The sequence below is a fragment of the Rhinopithecus bieti genome, unplaced genomic scaffold (genome assembly GCF_001698545.2).
Source record: "Rhinopithecus bieti isolate Rb0 unplaced genomic scaffold, ASM169854v2 scaffold_39746, whole genome shotgun sequence".
Lineage (NCBI taxonomy): Eukaryota > Metazoa > Chordata > Mammalia > Primates > Cercopithecidae > Rhinopithecus > Rhinopithecus bieti.
Genome location: NW_016816960.1, coordinates 1253913 through 1274245, shown reverse-complemented (window position 1 = coordinate 1274245; position 20333 = coordinate 1253913). Strand labels below are relative to the sequence as shown.

Genomic DNA, 20333 nt, shown 5'->3' with positions numbered 1-20333 from the left:
TAGCATACACTTGGTAGTTACTTGGAATTAAAGAAAACATAATTACCAAAAAAGAAAAAAAAATTTTTTTTTAACAACAAACCAGCTACCAAGTGGTCATTCTACATAATAATCATCATTAAACCTCAGTGTAATACAGAAATTGTTTTCCTACAAAAACATCTAAGTTCAACAAGACAAAAATGAAGCGAAGGCTGGGCGCGACGGTTCACATCTGTAATCTCAGCGCTTTGGGAGGCCAAGGTGGGCGGATAACTTGCGGTCAGAGTTCGAAACCAGCCTGGCCAACATGGTGAAACAACGTCTCTACCAAAAAATACAAAAAAAATGAGCTGGGAGTGGTGGCATGCACCTGTAGTCCCAGCTACTTGAGAGGCTGAGGCAGGAGAATCGCTCGAATCCGGGAGGTAGAGGTTCCAGTGAGCCAAGATTGTGCCACTGCACTCCAGCCTTGGTGACAGAGTGAGACCTTGTCTCAAAAAAAAAAAAAAAAAAGTGAAGTGAAACGAAATTAAAACAGAACTTACGAAGGAAGGTCTTTGGCAGCTCTCAAGCCCCAGCCTTTCTTTTCTGTGAGTATGACTTCCACATCTGCATGCTGTTTTCTCTGAAACCGTCTATTGGAACAATAATCCCCATTTGGACACCGAGAAGAACTGAAATGAGAAAAGGAGGAAACTTAATTTTTTTTTTTTTTTTTTGAGACGGAGTCTCGCTCTGTCACCCAGGCTGGAGTGCAGTGGCCGGATCTCAGCTCACTGCAAGCTCCGCCTCCCGGGCTCACGCCATTCTCCTGCCTCAGCCTCCCTAGTAGCTGGGACTACAGGCGCCTGCCACCTCGCCCGGCTAGTTTTTTGTAGTTTTTTAGTAGAGACGGGGTTTCACCGTGTTAGCCAGGATGGTCTTGATCTCCTGACCTCGTGATCCCCCCGTCTCAGCCTCCCAAAGTGCTAGGATTACAGGCTTGAGCCACCGCGCCCGGCCAGAAACTTAATTCTTTAAAGCAGCAAAAGAACCAAAGTAACTTTGAAAAAATGTGTTAGTATAACTACACGTATACATACTTTTATGGTATAATTAGCATATGTATGACTAACCGCCAGCTAAGCCTTCCCTTCCTTCCATCACAAAGGGATTCCTTAGAACTGAGTATCTACATTGTTACTTGAACAGATCATACCCACAATACAGCCTTGACATCTGGTCATCACAGGAAATGTCTACCACTCTCTAGGTGTCTATAATACATTTTCAGGCTGCATGTAAGCTTTCCATACATTGACAACTCTGCAGAACTTATTTTCTGTAAGTGCACCTTCCCTTCCTTCTACTCTAATCACTTTTCATTTTTTGAACGCAGCTAACTACTTGATCTACAATTAAGATAATCTAAAGTCATTATTAAACATATCCTTGTTCAGAGTAAACAGAATAACATGGCAAGGCTCTTCTCCCATAGATCCTAGAGTAAAAATGATAAAATCAAACACTGATTGACTTCTTTTTTGTTGTTGTTGTTGTTGTTGTTGAGACGGAGTCTCGCTCTGTCACCCAGGCTGGAGTGCAGTGGCCAGATCTCAGCTCACTGCAAGCTCCGCCTCCCGGGTTTACGCCATTCTCCTGCCTCAGCCTTCCGAGTAGCTGGGACTACAGGCGCCCGCCACCTCGCCCGGCTAGTTTTTTTTTTGTATTTTAGTAGAGACGGGGTTTCACCATGTTAGCCAGGATGGTCTCGATCTCCTGACCTTGTGATCCACCCGTCTCGGCCTCCCAAAGTGCTGGGATTACAGGCTTGAGCCACCGCGCCCGGCCTGACTTCTTAATATGTGATAGATATAAAGGTTTTTAACAATGATTAAAACTACACTAGAGGGGGCCAAGTTCGGTGGCTCGTGCCTGTAATCCCAGCACTTTGGGAGGCCGAGACAGGTGGATCACTTGAGGTCAGGAATTCAAGACTACCCTCGCCAACATAGTGAAATGCTGTCTCTCCTAAAGTTACAAAAATTAGCCAGTCATGATGGTGCATGCCTGTAATCCCAGCTACTTGGGAGGCTGAGGCAGAAGAATTGCTTGAACTCTGGAGGCAGAGGTTGTAGTGAGTCAATATCACGCCACTGCACTCTAGACTGGGCGACAGAGGGAGACTGTCTCAAAAAGAAAAAAAAAAAGACTACTAGAAATTACCCTTTTTAATACATTATTATTTATTGCCAACCCAGCAGCAAATAACGTTTTTAGCAACGGTCAAAGGATGAAGGATTTGCTCCAGAGTGAGGCAGTATAAAGGAAAGCTTTCAGGAGGGAAGAGAATTTAAGGCAGAATCTCATAAAGAAACCTGGAGATACAACTGTCCCTGCCTGTGTGCAGAAACAGGAAAACAATCCCTGTTTGGACAAAGGGAAATGAAACAACTAAAGATAACTGGTAAGAAAGGTGAGTTGCTGGAGGATGAAAAGACAGGCTGATGATATGCTACGAAGGGCTCTGGATACAAGGCAAAGTTTGAACCTAATCATGAGAACAACAGAGAACTACTAAAGTGTGTGAATAATATGAAGAAATTTTTTTCTTCATGTATGCTTCACAAGGTTGGCAGGAAAACCCAGAAGAATGACTAGGGCAACAATATGAAGTTAGAATAATGCTAACCCTATGTCTTCTCTTCTTACATCTGTACTGTCATCTCTCTCTCTAGTTTGGATAAAAGAATACCAAAAATGCTTTCTCTTTATTTTTTCAAGGTATATATATTTTATTTTCACAACACTATAACATGAGCAAAACCAAAAACTGAGCTTTGAGAAGAAAACACTTCACTAACATTAAAAATAAGGTATACTCTTTCCATGTTAAAGACAAGAATATATTTTTCATCAATCAGACTGGTCAAAAAAATTTTTTTTGATACAAAGTCTTGCTCTGACACCCTGGCTAGAGTACAGTGGAGTGATAGTTCACTGCAACCTCCACCTCCTAGGTTCAAGTGCTTCTCCTGCCTCAGCCTCCCGAGTAGCTGGGATTACAGGTATGTGTCATCATGTCTGGCTAATTTTTGTATTTTTTAGTAGAGATGGGGTTTCACCGTGTTGGCCAGGCTGATCTTGAACTCCTGACCTCAAGTGATCTGCCCGCCTCGGCCTCCCAAATAGCTGGGATTACAGGCATGAGCCACTACACCTGGCCAAGATTAAATTTTTTAATGTAAAGATACTTACTATTTATAAGAACAATACAGAAACAAATGTCTGTCAACAGAATAATTACCAGCTATGAATACATAATGCAGTCAAGAGAAAGATTTAGTCGGGTCTGTACATAGAGCTCTGATTAGGTCTGATTAGCAAATCCAAGCAAGTATATAGAATAAGATTTTATCTGCATACATAAAAAGAGGAAAACATCTACCTATGCTAGCAAAGGCATTAAAAGTTTTCTGGAAAAACGACAAAACAATGGAATCGATGCTTGGGAGAAGAAGACATTCACTTTATGCATTTCTGAAATGTTACGGTTTTATTTCACTTTATAGTGAAAGCTAAAAAATACCAGTATTTACCTCCTAGGACATGAATATTATAAGATAAAAAAAAGTACTGAATAGAAATTAATACTATAGGACTACTTTACACAGCACTTAAAACATGGTGGGTACTGTAATCTAATGCACAATGCAAGGGAAATTTGTTTCCCTATTAATATCTGCTTTCTACTACACATCAAAGTGTCTACTATACTTCTTTGCTTATAGTCATTCATAGGTAGGAGAAAGGTTAAATTTTATTCTTCATTGATAATTCAATATTTAGAGACATTTAATAGAAGTGTTGAGCAAAAGCAGAGTATTCTAATTTACTTACCATTCAATCATGAGAAGACGATTAAGACAATCTTCTCCACATGCTATTTCACCTTGAGCTCTTTCATCTTTAGAAAGAGGTGTACACTCACACTGCATTCGCTTAATATCTCGATGAGATTTATTCTTCTTTCTATTGGGTAAAATGTCAAAAAAACTGATTAAATAAATTTCCTGGTAAAGATATAACATATATAATCAAACGTGCTAAATCTCATTAGATTCTTTCGGATTTTTTTAAACAGGGTCTTGTTCCGTCATCCAGGCCAGGGTGCAGTGATGTGATCATGGCTCACTGCAGCCTCAACCTCCTGGATTCAAATGACCCTCCCACTTCCACCTCCTGAATAGCTGGGACCACAGCTCATGCCACCACGCTTGGCTAATTTCTGTTTTTGTTTTAATATTCTGTAGAGACAGGGTCTCTTTATGTTACTTAGGCTGGTCTTGAACTCCCAGGCTCAAGAAATCCCCCTGCGTCCACTTCCCAAAGTGCTGCAATCGCAGGCAGGACCCACTACGCCTGGCTAGATTCACATTTAATGATTCCTGTAAGTCAAGCATTCAAAATAAAACATCTAATCATTAGTACTTGTGAGACTGAAAATCCTAAGAACTAGATTACAAAAAAAAAAAAAAAAAAAAAAAAAAAATGAGAAGGGCAAACTTAACCTTGGCAAATGGGGGAAGATGAGATGAGTTCAAAACCAATCATTCTGGAACTCAGTCCTTATTTCCTAGTCCAGGTCAGCTAAGCCTTGGATTCTGAACAGTTTCAAGTGTTAAAGTCATACTAGGTTCTGGGAAAAATACGAAAACGCACGCATTTCAAATAGTGACATAGCTGGTTAAAGTTAAGTTTAAGAATCAGACCTTATGGATGAGCAAATAATAGTTGAGATATAAGATTAAGGGAGAAAAATGGTTTCTAAAAAAATAAGAGTGAGTTCTAAATCCAATATTTTAGAGTATCTTTCGGTAACATCACATTTGCATAAATTTTGTTTAAAAGCAGATTGAATTTTTTAAATGAAGTATAATTACAGAACAATCAGGTAAAAGTTTAAGAGGGCTAAACTTTCTCCATGCAGACAGATTTATTTTGGAGGAGAACATAAACTGCTAAAATTTGACTGGGTTCATAATAACCCACACCAGAGTTGCAAAGCAAAAGTGAAAATGTGATTATTTACTGGCCTTTTTGCTGATGAACTAGTCTTTTACCCTGGTCTAAACAAAACAAAACAAAAAAACAAAGATGGTCGAAAAGATCTGTTAAGATGTTTTTAAGATTAGGGAACTATAAGAACTATAAATCACTCTTTGACTATCAAACAGGAAACAGCATAGCTGCTCTAAATGGCTATCTCCTACCTCTTATCTGCTTTAATCTTCAACATATGTTCTATTCTAGTGCCAATTTTATAAAGTGCCTAAAGAGTGTTATGATAGTTTTAACTAAGTTTAGGTGAAAAGAATGATTCCTCTTGATTAAAGACATAATTCGTTAATGAGTATATGAATATGCTTAGCCTGAAGATGACTAAACAAAATTATCTATTTAGAAGTACTTAGCAACAATTTTGGAGAATCAGCAGCAGCTTTATTTTGTATTGCTCTAGAAGACTGGAATAGGACTAATGGGCATACATTTTGGCAAGTAAGCCCTTTTCCATTAAACATAAGAAGAATCTTTTCATTATATTCATATTATATTTCTTATAAGAGTTTGCCTTCTTAGTGGCTCCTAAATGCCTAGCAAATAACAGGTACTTCAAAATTCTGAATAAATAGGCCGGGCGTGGTAGCTCACACCTGTAATCCCAGTTACTTCGGGAGGCCAAAATGGGCGGATCACCTGAGGTCAGGAGTTCGAGACCAGCCTGGCCAACATGGTGAAACCCATTTCTACTAAAACTACAAAAATTAGCTGGGAATGGTGGCGCCCAGCAGAGGTTGCAGTGAGCCAAGATTACGCCACTGCACTCCACCCTGGCCGACAAAGTGAGACTCTGTCTCAAAAAAAAAAAAAAAAAAGTTGAATATATATAAATCCTTCCCACTGCAAAGTGGTGGAAGCCCTCTTATCCCTCTCCTAACCAAATCTATGTGCACGGTTTTATATATATATATATGATTCTCAATGCTAAAGAAAAGTCAGAATTGGACTGATTAGTTTTATTTATATTCTTTTACAAAGATCTTGTAAGTTCCATTAGTCAACTCACACAATTCCTAAAGGGTACTTACTTAAAATATTGAATATTTTAAATGTAAACCTAATTTATAACTAGATATAAATGAAAGTAACTGTAAAAGGCTCTGTGTTAAAAGATTATTTTTTAATAGAAAAAAAATTCTGGTAGAACCTACCTTTAAAATTAAGTTTTTACCTTATACACAGTGGAAAACTTGATTTAATAACATTTTGATGCTTAAAGGTACAATGGTTAGGTTGATTCCCAACTAGCAGGAAAACTTCCAAAAAAGGAGAGTAAGTGGGTAGAATACTTTTTGTTTTGGTTTTTTAAGCACAATAGGCATACATTTACATCAGGAAAAAGGAAATTATCAAGGAGGGGTTAAAGTTAAAACAGACTGAGAAGCCCTGCTCTAGAGGACTATGTTTTCATTACTCTTATTCTCATTATAATTTGTTTCATGTTAGGGATTTTTCGATAAACCACTTTATCATTTCTAAAATATTTATTACACTATTGCCAGATTTAATCTATTAACAATAATCTAGGCCGGGTGCGGTGGCTCAAGCCTGTAATCCCAGCACTTTGGGAGGCCGAGGCAGGCGGATCACGAGGTCAGGAGATCGAGACCATCCTGGCTAACACGGTGAAACCCCGTCTCTACTAAAAAATACAAAAAAAAAAAAAAAAAAAACTAGCCGGGCGAGGTGGCAGGCGCCTGTGGTCCCAGCTGCTCGGGAGGCTGAAGCAGGAGAATGGCGTAAACCCGGGAGGCGGAGCTTGCAATGAGCTGAGATCTGGCCACTACACTCCAGCCTGGGCGACAGAGCGGAACTCCGTCTCAAAAAAAAAAAAAAAAAAACAATAATCTAAAAAAAATGAGAGAAGAAAATTATGTTCTAGTCTAGTTCTAACTTTATAAGTATCTGATACGGTTTGGCTATTTCCCCACCCAAACAACTTGAATTGTATCTCCCAGAATTCCCACGTGTTGTGGGAGGGTCCCAGGAGGAGGTAATTGAATCATGGGGGCCGGCCTTTCCTGTGTTATTCTTGTGATGGTGAATAAGTCACACAAGATCTGATGGGTTTATCAGGGGTTTTCACTTTTGCTTCTTCCTCCTTTTCTCTTGCCACCACCATGTAAGAAGTAAGTCCCTTTTGCCTCCTGCCACAATTCTGAGGCCTCCCCAGCCATGTGGAACTGCAAGTCCAATTAAACCTCTTTTTCTTCCCAGTCTCGGGTATGTCTTTATCAGCAGCATGAAAACGGACTAACACAGTACCCAAAGATACTTCATTCTGCACAATTTTGAAAATAAAACCCAATGTAACCACTTTTTTCTTCTCTAAGCACAGATTATTTTGCTGGGGTTTTATTCTATTTTTTTTGGTCACACTTCCACATGTAAAAGGAATTACAGAAAAACTGGGCTAGCCTAAATTATACCTTGAAAACCAAGTAAGTAATAAAAGAAAAAAAAATAGACATCTCCTGATGGGTGCAGCACACCAACATGGCACAAGTATACATATGTAACAAACCTGCACGTTATGCACATGTACCCTAGAACTTAAAAGTATAATAATTTAAAAAAAAGAAAAGAAAAGAAAAAAAAAAAGACATCTCCTTTCCTGGGGAGGGTGAAAATGGGGAAAGGAATCTACACTATCAAATCATTTTGTAAAAACACTTTTTTAGGCTTTTAAATTTATTCTATCCCACAACTCTTTCATGTGTTTTATCTCATACAGTCTGAATTGTTTAAAGGCTTTTTCTAACAACAACAAAAAAAGAGTTAAAATTTGTCAAGCAAGCATTAATTAGACTTACCTTTCTGTTAAATAAACATTTTCTTCAATAAGATCAAAGTAACAAGGCATTTTCCCTTGCTTGGCACATTCCTTCCATCGCTGTGGGTCCCTGAAGTCATCCATGACACAGGAGGGCCCAACCAGTGCTGAGCCTGGGGGCACTGATGTCTCTCCCTGCTCTACCTCCACTCTAACTTTCTTTCTGTCCTGAAGCTCACCATCACTTTCAGAATCACTCTCTATTTCCTGCCTCCTTTTTTTAAGAGGTCCTCTATCTTTGATATCATTTTTTTCTAAGTTTTTTGAAAACTCTTTCTTTTCATTCACAGCTAAAGTGTCCTTAATGGAATTGCTGCTTATTTCAGGTGCTTGCACTGACCCCTTGTCTTTCTGAATGGACAAAAGATACTTATTGGACTGGTCTGAAAAATGGGATCCATCCTGTTGATCCCAATTCTCCTCTTCTTCACGATCATCTGTTAGGGAATCTGGTACTTGTCCTTGAGTTCGATCATACACAACCCCAGTTCCAGGAGGTCTACCTGATCTTGGATCCCAGTAACCATTGCCTTGCCAGTAATCACGTGTCCCACCATACTGTTCTGCATTTTGCTGATACTTGTGTCCACCACAAGTTCCATAGCTACTGTCAGGTTGCTGATATGTGGTAGAAGGCTTTTCTTGAGAGAAGTCCCAACCTAAGTTTCTGAGCTCTTCTGATGAGTGCAAGCCATCCACACGTGATATCTCACAAGAGGAAGAAAAACTCAATTCTGTTTTTCCCAGTCTACTATCTGGCCTGTTTTGGAAAGTAGTCTGTTGCCAAGACTTATTTGGGACATCTTCAAAATCAGAAGAATAAATTGGCAGCTCCTCTTGCTGCCTAGAAGATATTTTGGCTTTCACAGTTTCCTCTGAATTTGGGTGACCCAGAGAGTCAGATTTCACATCTGTATGACTTGTACTATCAACCCCATCACTCTGAGGATGAGAAAGTTCAGGCAGGTGGTTATCTATTTGTTTTCTACTGGACTGTGTAAAAGAAATTTCTGGATTCTTCTCTGTTCCTTTACGAAGGAAAAACTTATCAGTTTGAGGACAGGCTTTACTTGCTATACTTTCAAATTTTTCCTCATACGAATGTCTCCTTGACTCCAATCTTTCATCTTCCCAATGGTCAGAATAGTGTCTATAACTTTGACTGCTCCGAGAAGAACAAGGACTTGTTTCTTCCATGGGCAAAGTAGAATTCTTTGGCACAACCACAACAGACTGGAGACGGTTTCTTGGAATACTGCTATCATCTGAATCTGTATCTTCTGAATCACTTTCATCACTTGAACTTTCAGAAGAGTCAGAATAATCTTCATGGACAGTAGACACAATTTCTGGGGCATGACCACTACTGTCACACTTTAATGTGTAAGTTACACCATCACTGTCTTCCATGGTTAAATTCAAATCACAAGAAGAAAATACAACTTCTGAGTCATCGGAAGTATGCACATGTCCTCCTTCTCCTCTTTCATGTAAAGAGATTTCTGGTCTTCCTCTTCTATCAGGCAATATGGAATTCCCTTCTTCTTGAGCCTCTTGCAAACATTTCCCAGATAACCCATTATTACGCCTGTTCTCCCTGGAAGCAAATCCCTTTCCTGAATCAGGGAGGTCACTACCTACTTCTGTTTCTTTCCCTGCGTGCTTTAAAAACTCCAAACTTTTTCTACTCTTTAGCACTGCATCCAGAACTGGAGATGTGTTCTCTCCACATTTCAAGAGAGTTAGACTGTCCACCTTTATTCCTGGTGGAAGACTCTGAAGAGATGAAGCAATATCTGAACTCCCAATAGGCTGATATAAATCATCAAAATGATTAACAGAAGCTGAACTAGTGCTACCGATGCTCTGCTTATATTCTTCACATGCAAATTTTGAGTGATCTGTCAAATTTCTACTATCACATATAACTGGTTTTGATTCCAAATGCACATTCATAAAGCTATTTGAAGAAATCTTTATAACTGAAGGCTCTATATTTTCAGCTTCGGAGTTACACAAAGAAAGGTTGCTGCTATCATTTGAAGTACAGTATATGTCTGAATCTTTGGTTTTGCAGCAAGAAACCCTCGTATCAACTGGTTCTTTAACTACAGTTTTGGAATAATCTATAGTCATAACTGGCAAAGACATGAGTTTATCTTGGTGTGGTGACACCAGAGGTTCTGTTTCTCTAAATGGGCTTTCTGACTTCTTATGCAGCATGCGTGTATCATCCAAGTCTTTTCCTTTGCATCTACTAATATTCTGAAATCCATTTGATGAAAGCATGCATGCTTTGACCAAAGGGGATACCTCCGATCCAGTCACACTATCATCAGAAGTCATTAAAACAGCATCAGTTTTAGAAGTGCAAAATGTTGCCAAATCAGATTCTGCCCCAGGAGATCCATTTATATTTAATTCTGTGGGACAAAAACTTCTTAATTGATCATTCTTCACTTTAGATAAAGAGTCTAATTCCTTAATACTATCATGGCTATCATGTGTTATAAATTCAGACTTAAAAATAGGAAATTCATCTAGCTTTTTTAAAGTAGGTGAATCATTTAATCGATTTGATGGAGCTGGAGACCCAGCCTTTTCTCTTTCAGGGTTTTTATTAATCATTCTTAATTCACTACCTTTTGAACAAGGTGTCTGTAAACTAAAAGAATGAGACTGTTTGATTTCTTCATTTAATTCTGTACAACAGAAAGAATTTTTAAACTTATCAGACTTGGGTATAGGTTTTGAAAGGGTAGATTTATAACGGGAAGCACTACTGTCGTGCTTAGAATATGATGACCCTCGTCGGAATCCCAGTTCATTAGGGGGAGAACAACATCTTTTAACTGCTTCATTTTCTGAAGTCCTTTTAGATTCTCTTTCTAGTTTTGAAGAATACTTGCCTCTTCTTTCCATCTCTAAGTAAGAGGTCTCAGTTTTACAGTCCCGATCAGATTTAGAATAGGATGATGTCCTTAGGTCTCTGTAAGAAGAGGAATGAGATGAGGTACGCCTTGAGTATGTCTTCTTATACTCTTCTTCTGAGTCAGAACTCTCTCGTGCTCTGTTATCTGTATATGGCCGAGAATAGCGTGTCCTCTCTCGATAAGGGGAGCTCCTATGGTAGCGACGATCAGAGTCATAATAATGAGATCGTTCTGACCTGGAATAGGATAAATTAGTTCTAGGGCCTCTCTCAGACCTAGAATGAGATCTGCTCCGCCGTCGCTCTCTTTCTGATCTACATCGGGAAGATACATACCGAGTATCTCTTTCAAGTTTTGAATAGCTAAAATATTTATCATCTCTATCTGTTTTAGATCGTGAAGATTTCCCTAGATCCTCACTTTTTAAAGGTGCTGAGCTCTTTTTAAAATCTCTTTCCTTTTCAATGCTTGCTGAAAATTTTAAATCATGTGATCTTTGACTTGAAGAAGTCCGTACAGAATCTTCATCAGATTCTGAACCAAGAAAGGTGCCTTCAGATTGTGAGGATTTCTTCTTAGAACCTGTTTTTTTACAGCTCAGACTAATCTTAGAACTATCTGGAATTTCTTCATCCTTCCCAATATGGGAATCTTCTTTTTTTGAGGAAATATCTGCTTGCTCATTCAATATTTGAGTTATGTGTTCTTCTGAACTATTAGATACAGTGTCCTGCTTAGTATCTGCTTCTAAAGATTCTGGTACAATTATAATTGGTGGTTCTTTCAGAGATCTAACTGCTACATCTACTGGTAAGGGTACTGGTGCTGCCATTAGAACTGTTATTGGTGTATGTGGCAAGACCACTGGCTCTGTTACTGGTGCTGGTGATGAGGGTGTTGTGGCTTGGGCAGGTGGAGGCGGTGGAGGTGGAGATGAGGGTGGTGAGTCTACAGTTGTTGATTCTGCTATCACTGCTGGTAGTGGTGCTGCATGAGTAGGTGGAGATGCTACTGCTGTGGTAGTAGCCAGTAGTGGCCTGGATGTTACATGAAGCAGGTGTTTCTTAAAATGAATTTTGCCCAATTCCACCCTTGACTTTGGTGGGGAAGATTCTTCTGCAGTAGATAAGGTATCACCAATTTCCATTTTCATTTTAGGAGTCGAGTCTACCTGAAGAGGTACAGCTGGAGGGTTTGGAGTATCACTTTGCTTTTCATTGCCAAGTACAGTGAGAAACCTATTCTGCAAAGTTTTCTTTGTAAGGCTGAAGCTGAATGACACCTTCTGTCGTCCCTGTTCTTCCAAATTAACTTTTGTCTTGGTGCCTTTGGGCAAAAATCGACTAGAAGCAACACCTTTGAACACTGGTCCTTTGATGAAACCTGTTTTCTGCACATTTTCAATCTTTGCCTACAAATGAACAAAATAAGTAATTACTACTATAATAAATAGTTACTTTCAAATGGACTGCACAGTTTAAAATGTGTACTGGAGAAATGAAAAGCCCTAATAACAAATAGTATGAATTTCACTAAGCTATATATATCTTTATTACGAAAATTTTCAAACACAGTCAAAGGTATAGAAAATGATACAATAAATCCCTAAGTATCCACTCCTAGCTTCAACAATTACCTAATTTTCCCATTCTTTCTCTTACATAAATTTTTTTCAGTTTTATAACTATTTTCCAGGTAGCATTTTTTAAAAAGAATTTTTTTAAAAACCTGACATATGTTCAAAGGACATTTGTATAAAGGGCAATATCTAACATCTCAGTACTCAATATGGTTTGTTCTTGTGTTCTATCAGAGATGAAAAGCCGGAGATCATCAAGACCAGTGGTCTCCTGGCATCACATTGAGTGCACAGTAAAAATACTCATCTGGGTCGAGCACGGTGGCTCACCCCTGTAATCCCGGCACCTTGGGAGGCCGAGGCGGGAGGGTCACTTGAGGTCAGGAGTTCGAGACTAGCCTGGCCAACATAATGAAACCCCATTTCAACTAAAAATACAAAAATTAGCAGGGTGTGGCAGCATGCGCCTGTAACCCCAACTACTTGGGAGGCTGAGGTGGGAGAATCACTGGAACCCGGGAGGCAGAGGTTGCAGTGAGCCAAGATGGCACCACAGAACTCCAACCTGGGCAACAGAGCAAGACTCTGTCTCAAAAAAATAAAAAAACTTAAAAATTAAAAAAATAATATTCACCTGTGACCCACACTCTAGGAAATATCAAATATCAACGGGAGCTATTGAGCTCTAAGATGAGGCAAGGGTTTGTTTTTTGGGGTGTTTTGAAGCTTTTGTTTTTTAAAAAAAAAAAACAAGCATTACAGGCAATTCTAATCAATGTCCCAGGTTTGGGAAACCACTGATATAGAGGAACTTCCCAACTTACTTGTTTTACAGATGAGGCAACCAAATGAGGACCAGGCCTTCTGCCTTCCTGGAGAGTTCTCTGCCTTGGCACACATCACTGTCTCTGCCTGGGTTCCCCACCCTCAGGTAATAATACTGCTCTATGAGCAACAATTACAAGGTACAAACCTAAGAAGACTACTTCCTCCATGTTTGCCAAATCACCAAAGGAAATGGTGAGCTTTGGAAGTTCAAGACATAACATAGGTTGTAGAAAGAGCATCAGAAAAATCTACAGCAACAAACTCAATCCTAAATTAAAGATGGTGGTATACTTTCCATATGCAAAATTCTTCTAATTCATGTTCTTTAATCCACTTCGGCTATTTAAGAGAATAACTTCCCTTTCAACACAGTAAAATCTGAAATCAGTTTTCAAAATTACATGGTAGTCATTCAAGTTGGAAAGTAAATACTTTCACATGTATTATCATGGAGAGTGAATTCCAAATACTTTATTTTTTTGAGACAAGAGTCTTGCTCTATTGCCCAGGCTGAAGCGCAGGGGCACCATCTTGGCTCACTGCAACCTCTTTCTCCCCAGTTTAAGCAATTCTCCTGCCTCAGCCTCCTGAGTAGCTGGGACTAAGCCACCACGTCTGGCTAATTTTCTTATTTTTAGTACAGATGGGGTTTCACCATGTTGGCCAGGCTGGTCTCAAACTCCTGACCTCAAGTGATCCACCTGCCTTAGCTTCCCAGTGTTGGGATTACAGGCATGAGCCAAATACTTTTAAGAAACAGAATCCACTTTTCAAGCTAAATCTTAAATGGAAGCTCAATACATATAAAACAAGTAAAATATATTTTTAGAACTTCCAACTTTCTCTACCTTTCCTAAATCTCTTGAAGCTCTAAAGTTTAAAACCATTTTTTTGAGATACACAACATCCCTCACTGGGATAAGTTACCATGGCTCTAAAACAAAATTAAAACTATTACTTCATTTGACATTCAAAATGATAGCTACATTTTGAGTGTTTTCAGCTTTTACCCAATTTCTAAAATGTGTTTAGTGGTCAATGTCATAATCACTGAATGACTAGTTAAATTATACTTACCTCGTTTTCTTCTTCTCTATTTCCATTCAGCCAAGAAAACATGCAAAAGAATAAAAGAAATCATAAATACTTAAAACGATTGAAATAATAGTTATTTGTATTAAAACTTAGGATACTTACTACCTACAGGTATATTCTATATGGATTGTCCATTCCTTCAGACTCAGTTACATTTAGTTTAACACATATTTACTCAAGATAGTGCCACATACTATGCTAAGTCCTGGAGACCAAATTTGAATAAAGCCAGCATCCCTGCCCTCAAAAAGTTCAGCTTCCTGTAAGTTACAAAAAAGAAATTTGTAACAAAAGTAATTCCAACATAATGGAGTAAATATAAGAATAGAAATATGTATAGTGAGGCAGCAAAGAGGATGATATGCAACTCAGTTCAGTGGGAAAATAGGAATGCAAAGAATTTTCCTGCCCAGGTGTGGTGGCTCACATCTGTAATCCCAGCACTTCAGGAGGCTGAGGCCAGCTGATGGCATGAGCCCAGGAGATTGAGACCAGACTGGGCAATATGGTGAAACTCCGTCTCTATAAAAAATACAAAAAAAATAGCCAGGTATGGTGGCGTGCACTTGTAGTCCTAGCTACCTGGGAGGCTGAGGTGGGAGGATCACGTGACCCCAGGAAGTCGAGGCTGCAGGTAGCCACGATCACACCACTACTGCACTCCAGCTGTGGTGATGGCTGCCTTNTTCAGCTTCCTGTAAGTTACAAAAAAGAAATTTGTAACAAAAGTAATTCCAACATAATGGAGTAAATATAAGAATAGAAATATGTATAGTGAGGCAGCAAAGAGGATGATATGCAACTCAGTTCAGTGGGAAAATAGGAATGCAAAGAATTTTTCCTGCCCAGGTGTGGTGGCTCACATCTGTAATCCCAGCACTTCAGGAGGCTGAGGCCAGCTGATGGCATGAGCCCAGGAGATTGAGACCAGACTGGGCAATATGGTGAAACTCCGTCTCTATAAAAAATACAAAAAAAATAGCCAGGTATGGTGGCGTGCACTTGTAGTCCTAGCTACCTGGGAGGCTGAGGTGGGAGGATCACGTGACCCCAGGAAGTCGAGGCTGCAGGTAGCCACGATCACACCACTACTGCACTCCAGCTGTGGTGATGGCTGCCTTAAAAAAAAAAAAAAAAAAAGGCCGGGGGGGGGGGCCCAAGCCTGTAATCCCAGCACTTTGGGAGGCTGAGACGGGCGGATCACGAGGTCAGGAGATCGAGACCATCCTGGCTAACACTGTGAAACCCCGTCTCTACTAAAAAAATACAAAAAAAATAGCCAGGTATGGTGGCGTGCACTTGTAGTCCTAGCTACCTGGGAGGCTGAGGTGGGAGGATCACGTGACCCCAGGAAGTCGAGGCTGCAGGTAGCCACGATCACACCACTACTGCACTCCAGCTGTGGTGATGGCTGCCTTAAAAAAAAAAAAAAAAAAAAATTCCTGAAGAGAGGATTCGTTTTTGAAGAATACATTTGTGGGAAGATCCCAGGCAGAGTCAGAGATTAACACATAAAATAAGGCTGGGCATAGTGGCCCACGCTTGTAATCCCAACACTTTAAGAGGCTAAGTTGGGAGGATCACGTGAGTTCAGGAGTTCGAGACCATCCTGGATAACATAGGAAAACCTCATCTCTCTTAAAAATAATTTTTAGGCCAGGTGCGGTGGCTCATGCCTGCACTATGGGAGGCCGAGGCGGGCGGATCACCTGAGGTCAGGAGCTCAAGACCAGCCTAGCCAACATGGTGAAACCCCATCTCTACTAAAAATACAAAATTAGCCAAGCATGGTGGTGCGTGCCTGTAATCCCAGCTACTTGGGAGGCTGAGGTAGGAGAATCACTTGAACCCAGGAAGTGGAGGTTACAGTGAGCCAAGGTCGTGCCATTGCACTCCAGTCTGGGCAACAAGAGCAAAACTCTTTCTCAAAAATAAAAAATAAAAATAAATAAATAATTTTTAAAAGGAAGGTTAAGTTGGGAGGATTGCTTGAACCTGGGAGACAGAAATTGCATTGAGCCAAGATCATGCCACTGCACTCCAGTCTGAGCAACTGAGTGAAAACCCGTCACACACACAAACACACAAAATAACACAGAATAATATGTGTAAAGAATCTATAAACAGTTCAATATTACCTGACTATAAGGTGTAAGCAAGTCAACAATAAGATGGAGTAGGAGGCAGTGGTCAGGTTTCTCATGAGAAGAATCATATTTCATCTTATGGATCAATGCTTCTCAATCTCTTTTGGTATCTGTTCAACAGTCCCAAAGGCAAGACTATTCCACAGTACAGTGCATCTGCTCCGTAACACAGTGTGCAGCTCTCTGGGTTATGTTCTAACAAAGGTAACCACACTAAGAGAAATCAAAAGCCACAAGTCTGGTGTACACTAGCACATCAAGACATACTAAGGGACTGTCTACTTGGAGAAAAGGAAGCTACAAAAGGACATGACAGCGAGATTTGTATTTTCAGCTAGTCACTCATTGGGCTATGTGGCAAGACTGGAATACAACAATCTGTTTTCAATGTTCCTGAAAGGAAACATATAAAACCCTTTCCCCAAATGTAGGCCTAACTTCATCATAATTCATTCCATTCACCAGTGTCTGTGGTAGCCATACAAAACCAAGTAATGATCGGGGGGTGGGGGCAGTAAGCTGATAATACATGAATGAGATCTGAAGCAGTGCCAAAATTAACCATTTTTTTCTACTCCAAAACCACTAAAAACCTCATAAATGTTAGCACTACTGTACTTCATCAATTCTATGATATACATTTGCCCACAGGATGCATGCTATCAATGGTATCGCAGTTTTAACTGAAAAATTTTTCACTTCTCAACGTTCATAAAATAATCATTTTCTTACAATCGATGGCATGTTAGAACCTATGGTATGTTAGATTTAAATTAGTACCATTTGAAATTTTTTCAAGAAGACAGAAGGTACCAGGAGATGTCCAACCACAGGCTTATCTGCATAGTAGGCACACATACAAAATGCTGGAAATACAAAGGTGACCAGAACACTTTCTTAAACTTCAGCAGTTCTATTTTGGACAGGCAGATGAAAAAAATAATCCTGACAAAATATGACAAAAATAGGCTCAGGTTATATTGTAAATTTGTGGAGTTGGGAGGGAAGGGAGCATAATGAAGGTCCATTTTAGAAATCAAAGAATTGTTTGACAGAAATGACAAGACAGGAGGGGGAGGTGTTTTAAAAAAAAGAAAAGAAATGAAATGACATTTCCCAGAACTTGATAAAATAAAATGTTTATAATAAAAGAATATAAGCACAATCAGAAATTTGGAGGGAAATTTTCTCATCATTAAAAGCATTTAATGTTAATAGATAAAAATCAAATTACAAACACGCAAAAGGAAAAGTCCACAATCCAACTTTCCAGAGACAACTACTGTTAACACTTCAATCTACAGAGCTTTCTGCACTTGTTTGTGCATGCACTTGGGTGTGGTTTTTAAACAGAGATCATTGTTTTTCTTTTAAAAAAACATATAAGCCATTCTGTATCTTGCTTCCCTCCCTCATCATAGAGCTGGTGAGCAGACAAGTTGTTTAGATGACAGAAAAATTATGGAATCACTAAATTTGAGGAAGTGATCTCAAGAGAAGGAGACACAGGCTGGGTGCAGTGGCAGCACTTTGGGAGGCTGAGGTGGGCGGATCACCTGAGGTTAGGAGTTCAAGACCAGCCTGTCCAACATGGTGAAACTCCATCTGTACAAAAATTAGCCAGGCATGACGGCAGGTGCCTGTAATCCCAGTTACTTGGGAGGCTGAGGCAGGAGAATCGCTTGAACCTGGGAGGTTGCAGTGAGATCACGCCACTGCACTCCAGCCCGGGCGACAGAGTGAGACTCTGCCTCAATAAAAAAAAAAAAAAAGAAAAAAAGAAAGAAAGAAAAGAAAAGAAAAATAGAGAAGGAGCTATAGATAAGTGAAGATATAGTTAAGTTTCAAAATAAAGCAAGCATACTCTTGGTCTCTACTTTTCTGACATAATTAGTTCCCCCAGAACTAATTTTTTTCCCCGAAAGCTAGGAGAAGAGACAGGGTAAAAGACAAAGAAAATTCAAGTGTAGGTAACAGAAATGGAAGTAGACTGTAATCCTCAATGTTGCTGCCCAAAGTTGGACATTACTAATTTATAATTGAGCTTATTAGCATAATTATTCTACTTTTGTTGAAGGGATTAAGCCATCAGAGGCAACAACTAGTGAATTAATCCAGCAAGATGGGCGGGACAAGAGGGGTAGAAGGCAAGAAGTTGAGAGAACTGATTTCTCAAAAATATTAAAATGACTGACCTAAAGATCCCTAAATAATAGACAAGGAGTAAAAGCTGAAGGAAGTTGATAAACTCAACAGGGTAGGGACAAGATACTGAGGGCTTCAAAGAGTGGATTTGGTAGAAATCAGGAAGAGAGGGAGAAGGGTCAATAAGGTGGAAGAACTGGAAATTATGGTCAGAGTATTATTTTGGAGGTGAAGTACATCATTTCCAGGAGAGTCTTCCTAGGTAGGAGACCTAGCTATGGCCAGGAAGAGTAGACTGCTGCAGCAATAAGAGGGCAAGACCTTTTTGAATAAATTAATACAACTGTGAGACCACAATTAACAGCAAGAATTGGCTACAAATGTTTTTAACATAAGAACACTTGTTTTGGGCCGGGCGCGGTGGCTCAAGCCTGTAATCCCAGCACTTTGGGCGGCCGAAACGGGCGGATCACGAGGTCAGGAGTTCGAGACCATCCTGGCTAACACTGTGAAACCCCGTCTCTACTAAAAAATACAAAAAACTAGCCGGGCGAGGTGGCGGTGCCTGTAGTCCCAGCTACTCAGGAGGCTGAGGCAGGAGAATGGCGTAAACCCGGGAGGCGGAGCTTGCAGTGAGCTGAGATCCGGCCACTGCACTCCAGCCCGGGCGACAAAGCGAGACTCCGTCTCAAAAAAAAAAAAAGAAACACTTGTTTTGGTAAATAATATCAAGAGCAAAGAAGAGAGTTTTTGAAGAAAGGCTGATGAAACAAGGGTATGGAAACAAGAAGTTAAGAGTATTAAACCTCCTGTACTCCCTACCATAAAAAATAAGGAAGCACGTGAAAACAAGTATTTAACTCCACAGGATGAGATCATGCTAGAATAGCCTATTTCTTCTTCTGAAAAACTACTATAAAGGAAAAAAAAAAAGGATGTTAGCCAGTTATCTGTCAAAAACATAGTAAAGTGGGCAAATCTGCAGCTTGCTGATGGAATTATATTTAAAGAATTCATATCAACATGAAGATAAATCTCTATTAGGTCACATGGTATATATGGAAAAAGACTTAGTTAAGAGTTTTAGTCATGGCAAGCTCAAGGAACCCAAGAATGACATGACTTAAAAAAAAACCAACCAACCTATCTCTCAGGCTAGGACATTAGAAGTAAGACTTACAAAGGGAAGCCCAATAAATGAGAGCAATTTGGCCCTATCAAGCGTATTAATAAATACAAACAAGTTGGATAGTAAAGAAATCTATTCTGGGCCGGGCGCGGTGGCTCAAGCCTGTAATCCCAGCACTTTGGGAGGCCGAGACGGGTGGATCACGAGGTCAGGAGATCGAGACCCTCCTGGCTAACACGGTGAAACCCCATCTCTACTAAAATACAAAAAACTAGCCGGGCGAGGTGGCGGGCGCCTGTAGTCCCAGCTACTCGGGAGGCTGAGGCAGGAGAATGGCGTGAACCCGGGAGGCGGAGCTTGCAGTGAGCTGAGACCCGGCCACAGCACTCCAGCCGGGGCGACACAGCGAGACTCCGTCTCAAAAAAAAAAAAAAAAAAAAAAAAAAAAAAAAAAAAAAAACAAAAAAAAAAAGAAATCTATTCTGGATATCATGTCACACAAGAAATGGTTAAAGCTAAATAGAAGTATTTTTATCTACCTTAGAAGAAAAAAGATTTACAG

General features: G+C 39.8%; 1 protein-coding gene across 8 annotated transcripts in view; it reads right to left on the bottom strand.

Annotated features, from left to right (window-relative positions):
• Positions 1-20333, bottom strand: part of SETD2 (SET domain containing 2, histone lysine methyltransferase) — a 154945-nt gene that overhangs the window by 99890 nt on the left and 34722 nt on the right. For 4 of the 8 annotated variants that reach the window (XR_001882170.1, XR_001882169.1, XR_001882172.1 and 1 more), the window contains exons 1-5: positions 16489-17178; positions 14333-14348; positions 7896-12259; positions 3862-3993; positions 528-656 (exon numbers count right to left, since the gene is read on the bottom strand). Coding sequence is in view for 4 of the 8 variants with exons in the window: in XM_017855698.1 (XP_017711187.1) it covers positions 528-656; positions 3862-3993; positions 7896-12259; positions 14333-14348; positions 16489-16565 (4718 nt within the window). In the remaining 4 variants the exon portion in view is untranslated. Of the gene's footprint in view, positions 1-527; positions 657-3861; positions 3994-7895; positions 12260-14332; positions 14349-14459; positions 14501-16488; positions 17179-20333 lie in introns of those variants that run through there. The other 4 variants (XM_017855698.1, XM_017855697.1, XM_017855701.1 and 1 more) reach the window with 4 other exon arrangements.